This window comes from Staurois parvus, unplaced genomic scaffold (genome assembly GCF_062004578.1).
Source record: "Staurois parvus isolate SC_StPar_1 unplaced genomic scaffold, SC_StPar_1.0 ptg000086l, whole genome shotgun sequence".
In the NCBI taxonomy this organism is placed as follows: domain Eukaryota; kingdom Metazoa; phylum Chordata; class Amphibia; order Anura; family Ranidae; genus Staurois; species Staurois parvus.
In genome coordinates, this window is record NW_028317882.1 from 11,379,837 (window position 1) to 11,397,441 (window position 17,605).

At 43.9% G+C, this 17,605-nt stretch overlaps 1 protein-coding gene across 1 annotated transcript in view; it reads left to right on the plus strand.

Annotated features, from left to right (window-relative positions):
* IL12RB1 (interleukin 12 receptor subunit beta 1) overlaps positions 1-17,605 on the plus strand; it is a 163,516-nt gene that overhangs the window by 130,285 nt on the left and 15,626 nt on the right. Inside the window, exon 14 of the mRNA XM_089670055.1 lies at positions 8,324-8,411. Coding sequence (XP_089526181.1) covers positions 8,324-8,411 — 88 coding nt within the window. The remainder of the gene's footprint in view (positions 1-8,323; positions 8,412-17,605) is intronic.

Consider the following 17,605-nt stretch of genomic DNA (forward strand, 5'->3'; position numbering starts at 1 on the left):
CTGTGGAGAGATCTTAAAATTGCTGTTGGGAAAAGGTGTCCTTCCAATAAGAGAGACCTGGAGCTGTTTGCAAAGGAAGAGTGGTCCAAAATTCCGGGTGAGAGGTGTCAGAAGCTTATTGATGGTTATAGGAAGCGACTGATTTCAGTTATGTTTTCCAAAGGGTGTGCAACCAAATATTAAGTTAAGGGTGCCAATACTTTTGTCCAGCCCATTTTTGGGGTTTTGTGTGACATTATGTCATATTTGCTTTTCTGCCTCTGTTTTATATTTGTTCCAATACATACAAAGGGAATAAACATGTGTATAGCAAAACATGTGTTAATGCAATACCTTTTTTGTGTGAAATACTTGATTTTCAGGAAAAATATCAAGGGTGCCAACAATTTCGGCCATGACTGTATATCTTCTGCAACAGCGGAAAATCCCGGGATTCTTACTGTCCTTAGACATATATAAAGCTTTTGACTCTCTATCCTGGGAATATCTGCGGTTTGTGCTGTCTCGTTGGGGTTTCGGGGATTCTATCCTTTCTTGGATTCAAGCCTTGTATTCGTCTCCTTCGGCCTCCGTTAAATATGCTGGGTATTTCTCGAACCCCTTTCCTATTGGGCGAGGGACGAGACAGGGCTGCCCTTTGTCCCCGGCGCTTTTTATACTGGCGCTTGAGCCGCTGGCTTTAGCGCTCCGGACCGATTGCAATATATCGGGGGTTTCATACGCGGGACAGGAGTTTAAGCTGAATCTTTTTGCGGACGATGCCCTCTTGACTCTTACTAAACCTCTGACGACGCTTCCTAATCTGCAACAGGTTCTTGAGCGCTTCTCTTTGATTTCGGGTCTCCGTATTAACTTGGATAAGACTGTCGCTCTTAATATTACTTTGGATTCCGATTTGGTTTCACGCCTTCAATCCTACTTCCCTTATAAATGGGCTTCCTCCTCTCTTGAATATTTGGGCATCCGCTTGACCCCCACCTATGACTCCCTCTTTGCTGCGAATTATTACCCATTGCTTAGTTCTTTATCTTCTCTTCTGCATTCCTGGCAATTTCCGCACCTGTCTTGGATAGGGCGGGTTCATTCGGTGAAAATGACCGTCCTGCCGAAATTGTTATATTATTTTTGTACTCTCCCGGTGCGGGTTCCCCCTCATTTCCTTCGGTTGCTTCAGGCGAAGCTTATGCGTTTCATCTGGGCCAATAAGCACCCCAGAGTATCTAGAAATACGCTCTTTGCTCATAGACTTCAGGGTGGCCTTGGGGTGCCCAATGTAACTAAGTATTACCAGGCGAGCCAGATTGCCCCGCTGTCTATGTTGCACGCTTCCTCTGACGTCCCTTTCTGGGTCTTGCTGGAGCTACCTAACTGTGCCCCTATCCAACCGTCGGCGCTTCTATGGCTTCCCCCTGCCCTGCGCCCTATATCGCTGAGCCCGATGTTGCTCCATGGCTTACGAGTCTGGGACTCGGTACGTTATTCCAGTGGCCTGATGTCACCCTTTCTGCCTTTGCTTCCAATTGTTAACAACCCTCTTTTCCCACCGGGTTTAGATCACCCAAGGGCGTTCTCTTGGTGGGTGGCTCATGGGTTTTCGCAGGTACGACACTTTTTGGTTTCTCGGTCCTTCCCTACCTGGGATCTTCTTCGGGAGTCCCGGGATGTTCCCCCGGCGGAATTTTTTCGATACCTTCAATTGCGGCACTGGCTACTCTCGCTGCGGGGCACTTCTTCTTTTCCATACCAGAAATCGGCCTTTGAACAGCTTTGTCAGCAGCGCCCGGGTGCCCCGGGCCTTATCTCCCTTCTTTATGCAGCCTTGAACAGACGCCCGTCGCATACTTCTCTTTCATATGTTGTTCAGTGGGAGCGTGACCTGGGGGTGGATGTGGATCCGGAGGACTGGAATAGGGCCTGGTCACTCATAGCTAAATGCTCATTCAATACCACCACGCTGGAGGCAGCCTATAAGGTATTGTTTCGTTGGTATTGGGTTCCGGCTCGTTTGGCCCAGGCTAATCCCGCTTGTAGTGATCGATGTTTCCGGGGTTGTGGCCATCGTGGCGATGTCTTGCATATCTGGTGGTCATGCCCGAAACTGGTCCGTTTTTGGTCTCGTGTATTTGGCCTCCTTTTCACGTTGTTTCATCTATCCATACGCCGGGATGCTCGGTATGCCTTGCTTCATTGCCCCATACCGGGTCTCTTTGCTCATCAGCAGAAGCTGGCGTCCTATTTGTTTCTGTCGGCCACCAGAACAATTGCTCAGGCCTGGAAGAGTCCGTTTGTCCCTTTTCAGGGGGTGCGGGATCGTATGACCAATATGATGCTTAATGAGCAGATGTCGAGCATATGCAACGACTCCCAATGTAAATTCTCGAAAATATGGGAACCATGGTTGCAATATGCCTTTCCCACGCTTCCTCTGGCTAGTATGGGGATGTACTGACGTTAGGCACTGGCGTTTGATGGTGGCGCTCCTGGATCTCTGCCCCCTCTTCTCTTTTTTTTCTTTTTCTCTCCTCTTATTTCTCTTCTCTTTCTTTCTTTCCATTTCTGTTAGTTTTTTTGGGTGATAGTTGACAGTTGCCTTTAATTGCAGTTAGAATTTCATTACCGTCATTGTAACCTATGTGCCATTGATAGCCCCTGCGTGGGCGTACCTTCTGCCTTGTTGAAGTTAGAGCACTGTTTTTCTTTTATTATTATGTTTTTTATCTTATCGGTGCAATTGATAGCCCCTGTGGGGGCATGTTTTGTCGCCTCTGTTTTATACTGCTTAAAACTAATAAAAACTATTGAAATACAAAAAATAGATCCAGATAGTCTCGAAATATATCATTTACCAGGTGTTGGAAGGTTGCTGGGGCATTACAGAGACCAAAAGGCATTACCAAATATTCGAAGTGCCCGAATCGGGTTCGGAAGGCCGTCTTCCACTCGTCACCTTCCCGTATTCTCACTAGGTTGTAAGCGCCCCTCAGGTCCAGCTTTGAGAAGAAGCATGCTCCTCGCAGCTTTTGAAATAATTCGGGGATCAGTGGAAGGGGATAGGGATTCTTGACTGTTATCTTGTTTAGGTCACGGTAATCAACACTAGAGTGTGATCCTTCTTCTCAACAAAAAAGATGCCGGCTCCTGCTGGTGATGTAGAAGGCCGAATAAAGCCTTTTTCCAAACTCTCGTCTATATATTCCCGGAGGACCTCTAATTCAGCTTCAGATAAGGGATAAATTCTACCGTAAGGAATTTCGGCGCCGGGCACGAGCTCAATTGGACAGTCGTAGGAGCGATGAGGAGGAAGGATGTTGGCACTTTTCTTACTGAACATGTCCAGATACTCGTGATATACTACAGGAACAAGTTTCATGGTTTCAGGGTCCGAGTGAATACTGAGAAGAGGAGTCGTCACACTTGTCTCTTTAGGAGTACAGTGAGTCAGACAATATTCGGAAGGGAAGAAGATTTCTCCGGACAACCAATTGATGGTTGGGTTGTGGGCTTTTAGCCACAGCATGCCAAGAATAACTGGAAAAATCGGGGAGGTAATAATATCGAGACATAGGAATTCCTGGTGTCCTGAAGGAGCGTAGCAGAATATTGGCACGGTTTCCTGTGTTACAGGGCCAGAACTGATACCAGATCCGTCTGCCAGATGAACTGCAAGTCTTTGTGCTTTGGTACGGTGTGAAATCTGGTTTTGAGTAGCGATGTGAGCATCCATAAAACAGCTACAAGCCCCTGAGTCTATGATGGCTGGGACCGTGATTGTCCTTTTGGCCAGCTGTAGCTGCAGATGAAAAGAAAGATGCGTCTGGCTTGCCCCTTGAGGGTGCATCATGTAGAAACAGTTGGGAGAGGACTTATGAGATTTGGCTGGGCAGGTACCCACGGAATGGCCCACATCACCACAGTAGAGGCAGAGGTTGGACTTCTGCCGACGAAGGCGTTCTGCTGTGGATAACTGCGGCCTCCAGAAACTTCTCCTAGCTGGGTTGGTGGGCGAGTCTGATGAAACAACATTCATAGAGGGACCAATTTCAGAGCATATCAGAATCTTCCCATTAGTCCTCTCACCCTGCCTTTCCCGAATCCAAAGGTCAATATGAATCGTCATGTCTATCAGACTCTCCAATCTGGTTGGTACCCCCACTTGGGCCAGCTCATCATTCAGGGTATCTGAAAGACCAAGGCGGAACTGATAGCGGAGAGCAGATTCGTTCCACTGAGTATCGGAACTCCAAATACGGATGTCAGAGACATATTCTTCCACAGGTCTCTAGCCTTGCTGCAGCCTACTGAGCATAGTTTCAGCGGTTTGGCGCCGGAAGGGGTCATCATAGATTTGTGCCATCGCTGTAAAGAATAAGTACACTGAAGCTAGAGCCGGATCCTGTTGTTCACAGAGATGGTAAGCCCAGGACTGGGGTTCATTTCTAAGAAGTTTGATAACAAATCCCACCTTAGTGTTAGATGACGAGAAGGTCCTGGGGAGCAGGGGAAAATATAACTCACAGGAGTTACGAAAAGTCCTGAACTTCCTGCGGTCCCTTGTAAAGAACTCAGGCGTAGGCACCCGGGGCTCCAGTAGGGCAGAGGTTTCAAAGATCATACTGGTCTCTGTTTGAATGACTGCATCAGAGGTGGCCATGGGATCTGTGTCTATGAGGACATTGGAATCAGTTCACAGTTTACTCTCCAGGTGTTCAAAGTTTTTCTGTAAATCGTGTATCACGTTGACAAGGTAGTTACTGATTGGCGAATGTCCCCCAGTTGCGAGGCCTCCCTTTCAGACTCCATCATTGGCTGACTGGTACTGTCACGTACCTGATGGGAGACTGAATTGACGAGGTCGGCCTCACTTGTGTCACTAGCCCTCACCCCGCTGAGGTTGGAACATAGGGAGTCTAGGGACCAGGGGGACAAGAGCGCCAAGGGTTGTTGCTTGCGGCTCTTGTAGGTGGTGACCTTGGTAGGCAGCGTATCCTCTGATTTGAGCACCATAATAGCAGACAGAGCAGGTTCTGTGTAGTGCCCGATGTGCAGCAGAGCAAGGTAGGTAGCCAGGACACAGGACAGGAGCAGGGTCATAGGATAGCCGGGGTCATCAACAGTCGGGCAGCGCGGTAAAGAATCAGAAGGAAAAGCCAAAGTCAGGAGCAGAGCCAAAGTCAGGAACCAGGAGCAGGAGAGTAATCGGAGTCGGGTCAGGAACAAGCCGAGTCAGCAACAAAGGAATCATACAGAAGCAAGCAGGACACAGGGGTGAGCTGAAGACCAGTCAGCACTGAACTTGAGCAGAGTTGGTAATATTTGGTAGCACACCCCTTGGCAAAAATAACTGAAATCAATCGCTTCCTGTAACCATCCATGAGTTTCTTACACCTCTCTACTGGAATCGTGAACCACTCTTCTTTCTCCAACAGCTCCAGGTCTCTAAGATTGGAAGGGTTCCTTTTCTCAACTGCTCTTTTGAGATCTCTCCACAGGTGTTCTATGAGATTGCTGGTCAATTCAGTACTCTCCAGTGTCTGAAACCATTTTTGGGTGCTTTTTGACGTGTGCTTTTGGGTCATTGTCCTACTGTAAGACCATGACCTTTGACGGAGACCCAGCTTTCTGACACTGGGCCCTACATTGAACCCAAAAATTCTTTGGTAATCTTCAGATTACATAATGCCATGCACACAGCCAAGACATCCAGTGCCTGAAGCAGCAAAACAACCCCAAAACATCAGTGAACCTCCACCATGTTTGACTGTAGGGACTGTATTCTTTTTTTAAAGGCCTTCTTTTTCTGAAAACAGTATAATGATGGGCTTTACCAAAGTCCACTTTTGTTTTCTCCACTTTTTTGTGTCATACCGAGACAAACAAAAGAAATAAACATGAGAATGCCTAAACATTTGTAATTGCAACAATTTTATGGGCAAAATGGTTTTTATCTTTTTATTATCTGACAAAAATGTAGGGGTGCCAATATTTTTGACCATGACTGTATATATCAACCAAAAAAGAAGCAAAAAGGGATTAAGAGTTTTCAATTTATGTATTTACCATACAGATATTAGAGACATGCTGAAGAGATGTCCTGGGACATTAATTGTGGTGAGCACACAGCCTAAATTGGTAGACAAGATGCAGCTTTCCACTGCTAATAAAAAGAATGATGGCAGATTACAAAGGAATCTGCACAGAGAGAACAGGAGGCATCATAACCTGTTCTTTACAAGCATTGATATTGCTGATGTGATTTTGTAGTAGGAAGGCATGTGTCTACTGACTTTGTCTTTTTTAAATCTTGTAGAGGACAGGCATGAGTGATGGGTTCATATCCAAAATATTGATCACACATTTACCTTAGACCCTTTAAGGTGGAACATTAGAGAGATTATGCCCAGAGTTCTTCAGATATAGCCCTCAAAGGGGTAACAGGACCTAAGTGGGTCGGAAGGAACTGATAGCACAAGACAAAAGAGTTCTACGAATAACTCCCAACCTAAATGACTTAAAAAATATGAATAAACAAGATATTTTTTTTCTTATCGGCTCACTCATGAGGTCTGAAGCAGTCTGGAAAAACTTGATTAACCATGGTACCATTGTTCAGAGTTATAGTACATAAAGCTGTGAAATACATAAAACTACAAGACTGTGGAGCACATAAAATAGAACATATAGGTAAGAACCTAAAAAAGCAAGTTAATCAGGTCACTTGGAAGAGCATAAACATATACTGTATATCTTTTCACATAATATATATTGAAGAGGAATAGACTTGTATTGTAATCATGGCATATATATTCAATCATGGGTCGCTCTACTATGTTTTTCTGTCTGTTGATGGCTAAATTGGGGTGCCTGCTGTACTTTTGCATCTTAATATTTTGTGATAATAACATGGATACCTGGAAATATCTTTGGGATTTTTAATTGTGTGCCTTTATGCAGTGTTTCTAGAACACTGCAAGCAAGATAAAAAGTATTTTAACATACATCAGCACAAAAGGGTCTATCAAACTTTTCTAGGTTGTTTTCCTCACAACCACTAATCAGTTTCAAACCTGTTCTAAGAAAGCAGCAGATAGAATTTCAAAAGGTGTAATCAATTGGGTTCTCTGGGAAAATTGCTGTTCCTCAATTTGATACTTAATGTCCAAAAATTTTACAAATAAATAATGCAGCCAAAGGGTTTGTCTGGTTATGCTTCAAGGGATCAGATGCAGGTCTTATTTCATTGCTGCATCTGGTGGACATCTTGCTCTTTGCTACTTCTGCTGGAACAAAATGCAATAAATAAGTGAAGAAAGGGCACCGCCATTCTTTATGACCTCAGGCGTGTCAAGCACCTGGTAGAGCATGGTTAAACATATCTGCACATACAGTGGGAAAAATAATTATTTGATCCCCTGCAGATTTTGAACGATTGCAAGCTTACAAAACAAAATGAAGGGTGTATAATTTTTTCTAATAGGTGTATTTTAAATGATAGAGACAGAATATCAACCAAAAATCCAGTAAAAACACATGATACAAATGTTAAAAATTGAGTTGCAGTTCAGTGAGTAAAATAAGTATTTGATCCCCAAGCAAAACACGACTTAGTAGTTGTTGCTTACTTAATTTACCGTGGACTTGTTTAAATGATATTTGCCCTGACCTTACAGTAATATCTAACTACACATTTCTTTTCACATATATTTTGATGTCAGGTATTGGTTTCCAGCTGTGTTTTAGCCCTGCTAGCTCACTAATTACTTTTTGTGTAAACCCCAACCTGTCCATGGATTGCTGGACCACTCACAATGCATAGCCTACCTTTGTGGGGGCCAACAGTCACCATGCCAAGTCTCTGTATTCAGTTACATAAGTTACTAGGGGTGCTTAAATGCCAATGCATGCATATAAAACACCCCCATGAAAAGCAATTTCCAAAGCAAAAGAACTGTAAAGTGGTGGTTAGAGAACCTGAACTATTGCTTAGACCCTGCATATGCAATTAAAATGCAAAACAGCAGTATCAAATAAAAACACCCTAATATGACACCATTTTGTTTATATTACTGTGGTTGGATATTAGAATGCCAATTCTCAAACTCACACTCTTACAACCTAATGGAGGACATGCTAATGATCTAGCCAGATTCTGAAATATAAATACATTGAATGGTTGATAGTTAATGAAGTATCTTACTAGACAATAATTTAGGTAAGGGCTATAGCAGCTTCTGATTAAAATGATTAGACACATATTTTAGGTGGCAAAATATACAGGGTTTATCATAGTATAACAATAATTTTTCTCCTCCATTTGTTTTTGTAGCTACAGACACCAATAACAAATGGATTGTGTTTGTGGTGGTCCCTATCTGTTTGCTTTCTGGAATTGTCATATATTTGGCTGGAACAAGGTAAGCCTAATATGAATTATACAGATTTATAAATGTAAAGAGTGTAGTTTTGCACAAAATGCTTAAAAGTTATAGCCTCTGGATGGTTTTTATTGTTATCTGATATTTCACTAAGAAGATTTTCCTACATTCCCTTGTGCTAGTGATAATGTTGTTTTATTGCATCCTTGTTGAAGATTTCTCCTAACACGCATAATCACTGGCAAAGGAAATGAAAGAAAGTCTCCCCAGAGGAGCTGCATTGAGCAGTAAAAACAAAAGGTCTAACTCTTTTCCGCTCTGTCTAAACAATAAAATGTTTTTCCTAGAGATACTATTAAACTGTACAGGGGGGCAAAAAAGTATTTAGTCAACCACCAATTGTGCAAGTTCTCCCACTTAAAAAGATGAGAGAGGCCTGTAATTGGCATCATAGGTAGACTTCAACTATGAGAGACAAAATGAGAAAAAAAATCCAGACAATCACATTGGCTGATTTGGAAAGAATTTATTTGCAAATTATGGTGAAAAATAAGCATTTGGTCACCTACAAACAAGCAAGATTTCTGACTCTCACAGACCAGTACCTTCTTCTTTAAGAGGTTCCTCTGTCCTGCACTCATTACCTGTAGCAATGGCACCTGTTTGAACTTGTTATCAGTATAAAAGACACCTGTCCACAACCTCAAACAGTCACACTCCAAACTCCACTATGGTGAAGACCAAAGAGCTGTCGAAGGACACCAGAAACAAAATTGTAGACCTGCACCAGGCTGGGAAGACTGAATCTGCAATAGGCAAGCAGCTTGGTGTGAACAAATCAACTGTGGGAGCAATAATTAGAAAATGGAAGACATACAAGACCACTGACAATCTCCCTCGATCTGGGGCTCCACGCACCGTGGGGTCAAAATGATCACAAGAACGGTGAGCAAAAATCCCAGGACCACACGTGGGGACCTAGTGAATGACCTGCAGAGAGCTGGGACCAACGTAACAAAGGCTACCATCAGTAACACACTACGCCACCAGGGACTCAGATCCTGCAGTGCGAGACGTGTCCCCCTGCTTAAGCCACTACATGTCCGGGCCCGTCTGAAGTTTGATAGAGAGCATTTGGATGATCCAGAAGAGGATTGGGAGAATGTTATATGGTCAGATGAAACCAAAATAGAACTGTTTGGTAGAAACACAACTCCTCGTGTTTGGAGGAGAGAGAATGCTGAGTTGCATCCAAAGAACACCATACCTACTGTGAAGCATGGGGGTGACAACATCATGCTTTGGGGCTGTTTCTCCGCAAAGGGACCAGGACGACTGATCCATGTAGAGGACAGAATGAATGGGGCCATGTATCGTGAGATTTTGAGTGCAAACCTCCTTCCATCAGCAAGGGCATTGAAGATGAAACGTGGCTGGGTCTTCCAATATGACAATGATCCCAAACATACCGCCCAGCAAAGAAGGAGTGGCTTCGTAAGAAGCATTTCAAGGTCCTGGAGTGGCCTAGCCAGTCTCCAGATCTCAACCCCATAGAAAATCTTTGGAAGGAGTTGAAAGACCGTGTTGCCCAGCGACAGCCCCAAAACATCACTGCTCTAGAGGAGATCTGCATGGAGGAATGGGCCAACATACCAGCAACAGTGTGTGCCAACCTTGTGAAGACTTACAGGAAATGTTTGACCTCTGTCATTGCCAACAAAGGATATGTACCAAAGTATTGAGATGAACTTTTGATATTGACCAAATACTTATTTTTAACCATAATTTGCAAATAAATTCTTTCCAAATCAGCCAATGTGATTGTCTGGATTTTTTTTCTCATTTTGTCTCTCATAGTTGAGGTCTACCTATGATGCCAATTACAGGCCTCTCTCATCTTTTTAAGTGGGAGAACTTGCACAATTGGTAGCTGACTAAATACTTTTTTGCCCCACTGTATATGAGAGGTCTTTAACTCACCAATAATGCCTGTTCATATTACAGTGACATATGCCCCATTTACTGGTCAAAAGACAATCAAACCATCATGATAACCCAAGTGAAGTCAGTGCTTGCTTTTCAGCATGGCAGCCCTAACAACTCTTTTGGTATTAATAGTTTTGATTCTTGTTTTGATGTGCTAGTACTAAAATGCAGTAGACCATAGCAATGAATCGACATTACCTGAATTCTTTGCTATGGTTTACTGTTCTTAAGAATTAACACTATGAAAACATGTAGCTGAATAAGGTTGCATATGCTACAGCTACAAAATATCTAGTAGCAATCAAAGTGTAGTGTCTTTTTTACATAGAAAATGTTTCATGGTATTCCTAGTTCTTTAACTTTCATTCAGAGTTGAAGAAGTTTATTTTTGTAAGCTTATAACATGGCATATACATTGGAAAAATCATTTGTCACCTCTGTAGACAAACATCTAGGGCAAGGGTAGGCAACCTTTTGAGCGTAGTGTGCTGAAAAATGTTTTCAAAGAAATTGTGAGTGCCAGTTATATAAAAATATGTCAACTTTACACAATCTGGAAAAAAAAACATTTATACAGTAAATGCTGTAAATTGATTAATAGTAAGAAAACATTGAGCTTTCAAGGATGGTAAATGGTAACTTACCCTTTTTCCAGAACACATGTGCTGTGAGGCAAGTATGGTAAGGTTGAAATGAATATGTCAGCTGAGGACTTCTGCAAAATATACAGTTGAAAATGAAGTGTGAGGTGATATTGGTCACCCTAATAAAGTTCTCTCAGATCCAACCCAATCTCTGCACCTTCAGACCCTAAATCACCCCTCATTCCTGTACCTTAACCTTAATTCTTGCACTTTTGCACCCCGGATCAGGCCCAGTTCATGTTTCTTTAGGCCTCAGATCAGTTGCAGTTTCTGCACTTTCACACCCCAGATCAGCCCCAATTCCTGCACCTTCACACCTCAGATCACCCCAATTTCCTGCATATCACAGTTCAGATCACCCCAATACCTGCACCTTTATACCTCAGTTCATCCCAATTCCTGCACCTTCGCACTTCAGTTTAGCCCCAATTCCCTTACCTTCACATCATCATCCCAAGTCCTGCATTTTTGCTCCCCAGATCAGGCCCATTTCATGTTTCTTTAGGCCTCAGATCAGCCCCAATTCATGCACCTACACAACTCAGATCACTCCAATTAATACACTTTCGCACCCCAGACAGCCCCAATTCCTATTTCTTCAGGCCTCAGATCAGCTCCAGTTTCTGCACTTTCACACCCCAGATCAGCCCCAATTCCTTCATCTTCACAACTCAAATCACTTCAATTCCTGTACTTTCACACACCAGACAGCCCCAATTCCTCTTTCCTCAGGCCTCAGATCAGCCCTAATTCCTGCATTTGCACACCTCAGATCACCCCAATTCCTGCATGTCCAGACCTCAGATCAGCTCCAATTTTTGCATATCCAGGCCTCAGATCACCCTAATTCATGCACTTTCACCCATCAGATCATCCCAATCCCTGTACTTTCACACCTCAGATCAGCCCCAAATCCTGTACCTTCACACTTCAGATCAGCCTCAATTTCTGTACCTTCAGACCTCCAATCACACTAATTCCTGCACCTTCATCCCCCAGATCACCCCAATTCCTGCATCTTCCCACCTCAGTTCACACCAATTCCTGCAACTTCACTCCCTAGTCCCCATCGACAACTCTTGTGCCTTCAGGTCTCAGACATGCTTCAGTTCTTGAACCCCCAGAACTCTGATCACAATTCCTGGACCTCCAGAGCTCAGATCAGCTCCAATTCCTGCACCTCCAAGTCTCAGATCAGCCCCAATTTGTGCACCTTCACACCTTGGATCACCCTAATCTCTGTGCCTTCACACCTCAGATCAGTCCCAATATCTGCACCTTCACACCTCAGGTTACCCCAATTTGTGCACCTCCGGACCTCAGTTCATCCCAATTGCTGTATTTTTACAACCCAGATCACCCCAAATCCTGTTCCTTCAGGCCTCAGAACAGTACCAATTCCTGCATTTTCCCACCTCAGATCACCCAAATACCTGCACATTTACACCTCTGATCATCTCCAATTCCTGCACCCTTACATCTCGTATCACCTTCACATCCCAGCCCACCCTAATTCCTGCATTTTCACACTCCAGATCAGCCCCAATTTCTGCTCCTTTAGGCCTCAAATCAGTTGCAGGCCTGCACCTTCTGGCATAATTGGACCAAGCCATTAACACATAGATGCTCCAAAAATGACCACCAGCCAATGCTCTAATCAAAACAGCACCGCCTGTACCATGCAGTAGAATTGGAGAATTAAGTCGCAATTCCTACAGTTCCTAATTCATATTTCTAAGGTAGAAGTTACCAATATCTGTTCTGAAGTTGTAGTTTCCAATAGAAATCTAAAGTAGTAGTTACCAAACCTTGCTTTAAAGTAGTAGTTCCCTCTATTTGGACATCACGATGAATAGCAGCAGCAGGAATTTGCTGATTCCTGCTGCTGTTTTTGACACCAGTGAACTGCTAGCTTCAGCCACCATGCCTGTACAGTACACTTTGACAAGTTGCTGGTGGCCGTAGTTATTCGAGGCTGTTCACACAACTGGCCATAACCTGTGGTGATCGCTGCTGAATGCACACAAAGTGTGTGTTCAGCAGCCATCACCGCAGGTAATCACTGACTGTGTGAACAGTCAGGAATAGCTGCAGCACCCAGTAACCTGTCAATATAGTGTACTGTACAGGCTTGGCGGCTGCAGCTTACTGCTCACTGGTGATTCCCACTGCTGTCATTCACGCGGAATCTAAATGCCCTTGCAAATGTAGCCTAAATTAGTAGTTCCCAATAGCTGTTATGTCAGGAAAGTGTTTAAAACCTTTCTCCCTCCACATTAAATCCTTCTTTGCATTGAGTTACTCATAAAAGATTGCTGTGGAGGGGGTTAATAGCCATTTGAAGATAAACCTCTCTGGCTATATCCCTGTCTGAGTTCAGGTACACCAGTAGTAAAATTCTGGCCATGTTCCGACTCAGGCTAAAAGAGTGCTGAACCACATAAGAGGAAAAATACTGAATACAATTACCCTTTTAAAGTTAGAACAAGCAGCATGGGGAAACCAACTCAACGCAGCTTCAGGGTGGAGAGAGCAACACCGACAGAGGAACCGACACCAGCAGAAAGAGAGATGGACATTCACCAGCTGCACTGCTTCTTCTGTATGCAAATAAGAACAGTAGTGTTGCGCTAACTCATGAAAAATACTTACATTATGGGACACAGAAGAGTATTCTTTAACACTGGGATATACTGCCACCTTTAGGAGAACTGGACATTGAGAAGCAATGCTGGAAATACAGACTAGTATAACCCCTCTGCTCCCAGCATGCTTTAAGCTTTTGCTAATATATTTAGGAGAAGGGGCAATTTTCTCTCTGCTCTCTGAGAGAAGCAATACCTTTTCACTTTTCAAGATATTTCTTTTCTTCAAGCAAAATTCTTCAGGTGCAACAGAAACATTTTAGCTCCTCTTTGCAACGTCTCCATCCTTTACTTCTCGGCTTTTCCCTGGAGTACTGTAGCTAGACCCCACCAGGAAGAAGATGCGGGGCTGGCCTTTAGTGCTGCCTACTGGGCACTGGATTCTGCAGTTGCACACATAGATACATGGTGTAATGGACTGAGCTACCCACAGGGTTCTCCACAGGTCCAGGGCTGAAATACATCCATCAGCTGGAACCTGTACCTAAATATTCCCTAAGGTGTATGCCTGTCAGATGGGTGAAAATTGCTGCATAGGGCTTGTCTCTGCCTATATGCCCTGGGAGCCGCAGGATGGGAGACTGCTGCAGCAAGGAAACTTGATATTTAAATGGAAGCCCAGGTGTGCTGCTTTGGTTCCCTAGGGGCATAATGGCAGAGCACCGGCTGTGACACATTCAGTTGCAAGCGGGTAGTGGGAGAGGGTGGTTTACTGTTTGAATCTGGTGCCATTTTTCTGTTTCCCCAGGCTTCAGCTCAGGCATCTTCACTGAGCCTGCACAGCCATCTTCTAGGTTCGAGCTCACTGCACATGTGCGCAGTGTTTTGAAACTTGCACATGGACCCAGCTCAGCCTCTCCTGCCCTCTCCTTGCCCTTGATCCTCTGGGACATTTCTTCTCGACTCCTTGCTGCCTTCAGTGATGGTTACATCAAGCAAAACTCCTCCTGCTTTGCATTGTTATTATGAGTACCCTTAAGGAAGTGCACTCATATTTATGTTTAGCTAATAGACTGAGGGGGTTTCTACAGCATTTTGCCTGACTGCCCTGACAATGAAAAGTTCTTAAAATCTTTTGAGGTGTCCCACTCCCTTTGTTTGTCGAGGTAAGTATTTTCTGCTACTATGCCTGGATTCATGGGTCAACATTTGACATTGTCAGAGTCCTCATTTCACAGGAACCACAAGTGCACCCCCTTTGCCTCAGTCCTAGAGTCTGTTTCTGAACTTCTTCCAGCAGCTGCTGCTTCTCATTTAGATGCAGAAGATGAGAATTGTGCTTTGCCTGGTTCTTAGGCCTGCATCACCCTTGCAAAAGGTCACCAGCCTGGACTCTCTAAAAATTCCTCAGCCTGCTAAAACCTTCCCTGTAGACTCACCTTTACAACCTGTCCCTTATGGTAACTGGGCTCAGCCTGAAATTTTTTCACTCCTCTCAAGTTTTGCTTAGCATTACATTATTGAACAGGTTTTCTCAAAAATGTAGGCAGTACCTGATGTGGGCCCAGCTATTTTCTGTCTCAACAAGATCTTAATTGTTCCTGTAGAACATATCCCATGTTAATGGACCCCATGGATAAACAAAAGGCCCTTCTAAAGTTCGGTTCTCCCTGTGGGTCCTGCCATTTAATTTGTTGTTGTAGATATGTTTGTGTGCTAAACTCTGGCTGTTTGATCCAAGGCCATGTCTCTCCAGGTACTGGTTCCATTCTTATGAATACCTCCTCCAATATGTCCTCCAACATCTGGAGCTCCTACCTGTATCTTTGTGCTGTTGTGTGAATGGGATTGTGACTACTACCCACTAAATATCCATATTAGGCCTCATTTTGGCGCATATGTGAAAAACCCCTTGGCTTAAATATTGTTCTGTGGAGGGGGGGTGTAGGGAGTACAACTTTGGCCCCAGAAAAAGAAGGCAAAAACTGGGGTGGTTAAGGCCCCTGCTCCTGATACAGAAACATTTAGTTTCTTTCAGACTTCCAAGGCTGGGGCTGGAACTCAGCTGTGCTGTAGGCCAAAAATGCACCCAGTCTGGGGGGAAGTGACCCTTGCAATAAAGAGGGAAATGCTCCTCACTTGTAAAAGTGAGAGGACATCTTTTGGCCTTTGCAGCCATCTGCAAATACAAGAGGACCCCCAGAAATTCCATACCTGACCCTTTAGAGTATGGGGTGAATGAGTACATAATTCTCCTACTCATTCACACACATAAAAATGTTACCTAGAAAAAAAAGACTTCAAATGTTTGACAAGTTCATTGTGAATCTATTATCAATTTCAATGCCTGCTGTCTGCCGGCTTGCCAAAAAACCCCCCAAAAAAGAGCTGACCTGAAGCACACAACTGATTCCAACGATACCAATAGTGGAATGGCAGCTCCCCAAGCTGTCATAAGCTATAAAAAAGAGGGGTAGGGATAGTGGTGACATTTACAAAAGAAGAAAGTGTTTAACATGTTACTAAACCCCCAACAGTAAAATCAGTCTGTATATGCAGTAAAGCATGCTTGCTATACTCACTAAGGAACCTAAGGGGTTAAACCTCTGCATTGTGTAAAAAGGCCCTTTGATCCTGACTTCTCTGATCCTCCCCTTCTTCCAGTGTCCCCCTCTTATCTCCTGATAAGACATATCGTGTGGAGTCACTCTGTACATGCTCAGTTTGGTGTGTATTGAGAGTTTTTTTTTTTCTTGGGAGAGTGCATGTGATCAGCACAAGGCCAATCAGCACTGTCCAGACAGAGGTCACGGGTTCTGCATCCTCATAGAGCAAAATGAAAATGCCTCCTACAAGCTTTACCATGTGCTCTGCTGGACACTGATAGAAGTCACAAGACTGCTCTAACTGCTGATGAGAAAAGTTATTTAGCAGTTTATATCTACTAAAATAATTGGTATTCCATGTTCTGTGTACTGTGGGAGACCAGATATAGTGGATGCAGGGTCCTGGGTTTAGTAACACTTTACGTATATAGTAATTGTGGACCAAATGCGATTTCAATCCTTGGGTTTAGTAATACTTTAAAAGTGTCAGCACTGTTATCATCGCCCCTTTGCTTATGTGGCAGGAATTCCTGGAGACGTCAACCATTTCTAGGGACATAATGGTTGCCAGCACCCACTGCTTCCATGGGAACCAGTGACAATGGGAAGATATGCCTCTTCCATACATGATAATCGGCTCCCGTCGAACAGAACGCCAGGCAGGAAGCAATACTCCTGATCAAGGATCAGGGTGTTTTGGTTTTCCCATCAATGCTGGACCTCCCAACTTTGAGGTCATCCGACAAGGATTCAGTTGGACAATGCCACAACAGTGGCCTACATCAACCACTAGGGAGAAACTAGAAGAGCTCAAAGAGCTCAAAATTGGATCTGATTTTCACTTGGGTGGAAAGTCATTTTAAATGCCTTACACATCTTGGGTTGAAAAGTTAGCAGGCTGACCTCTTTTTTCATCAATGTCTGGACTCCAAAGAATGGTCTCTTCATCCTGAGGTATTTTTAGACCTCTATCAAAGGTAAGTGATGGCGGACGTGGATCTTCTGACTTCCTGGTTCAACAACAAATTGAACAGTTTGTTTCCAGGTCCAGTGAACCTCTGGCCTTTGTGACAGATGTCATGTTGACAATGTGGGATTAGTTCAACTTTATGTATGCATTTCTTCTTCTAAAACTTCTTTTCATCTGCTTGCAGGATCAAGATGGAGGGCATTCTGGTGATTCTTGATGCACCCAACTGGCCCAAGTGGTCCTGGTACTCGGACCTCATCAGATTCCTGGCAGACTCTCTGTGGATACTCCCAGAGTGTCCAGATATTCTGTCTCTCCTTGCTCACAAGGTTGCTTTTCCCATTGCCATCACTTCTGTGAAGTGAGATTCTTAGTTGGCATCCTTAATCTGTAAAATCCCTTTCTTATGCCACACAAGGATAAGGTTACTTTGAGGCCCATA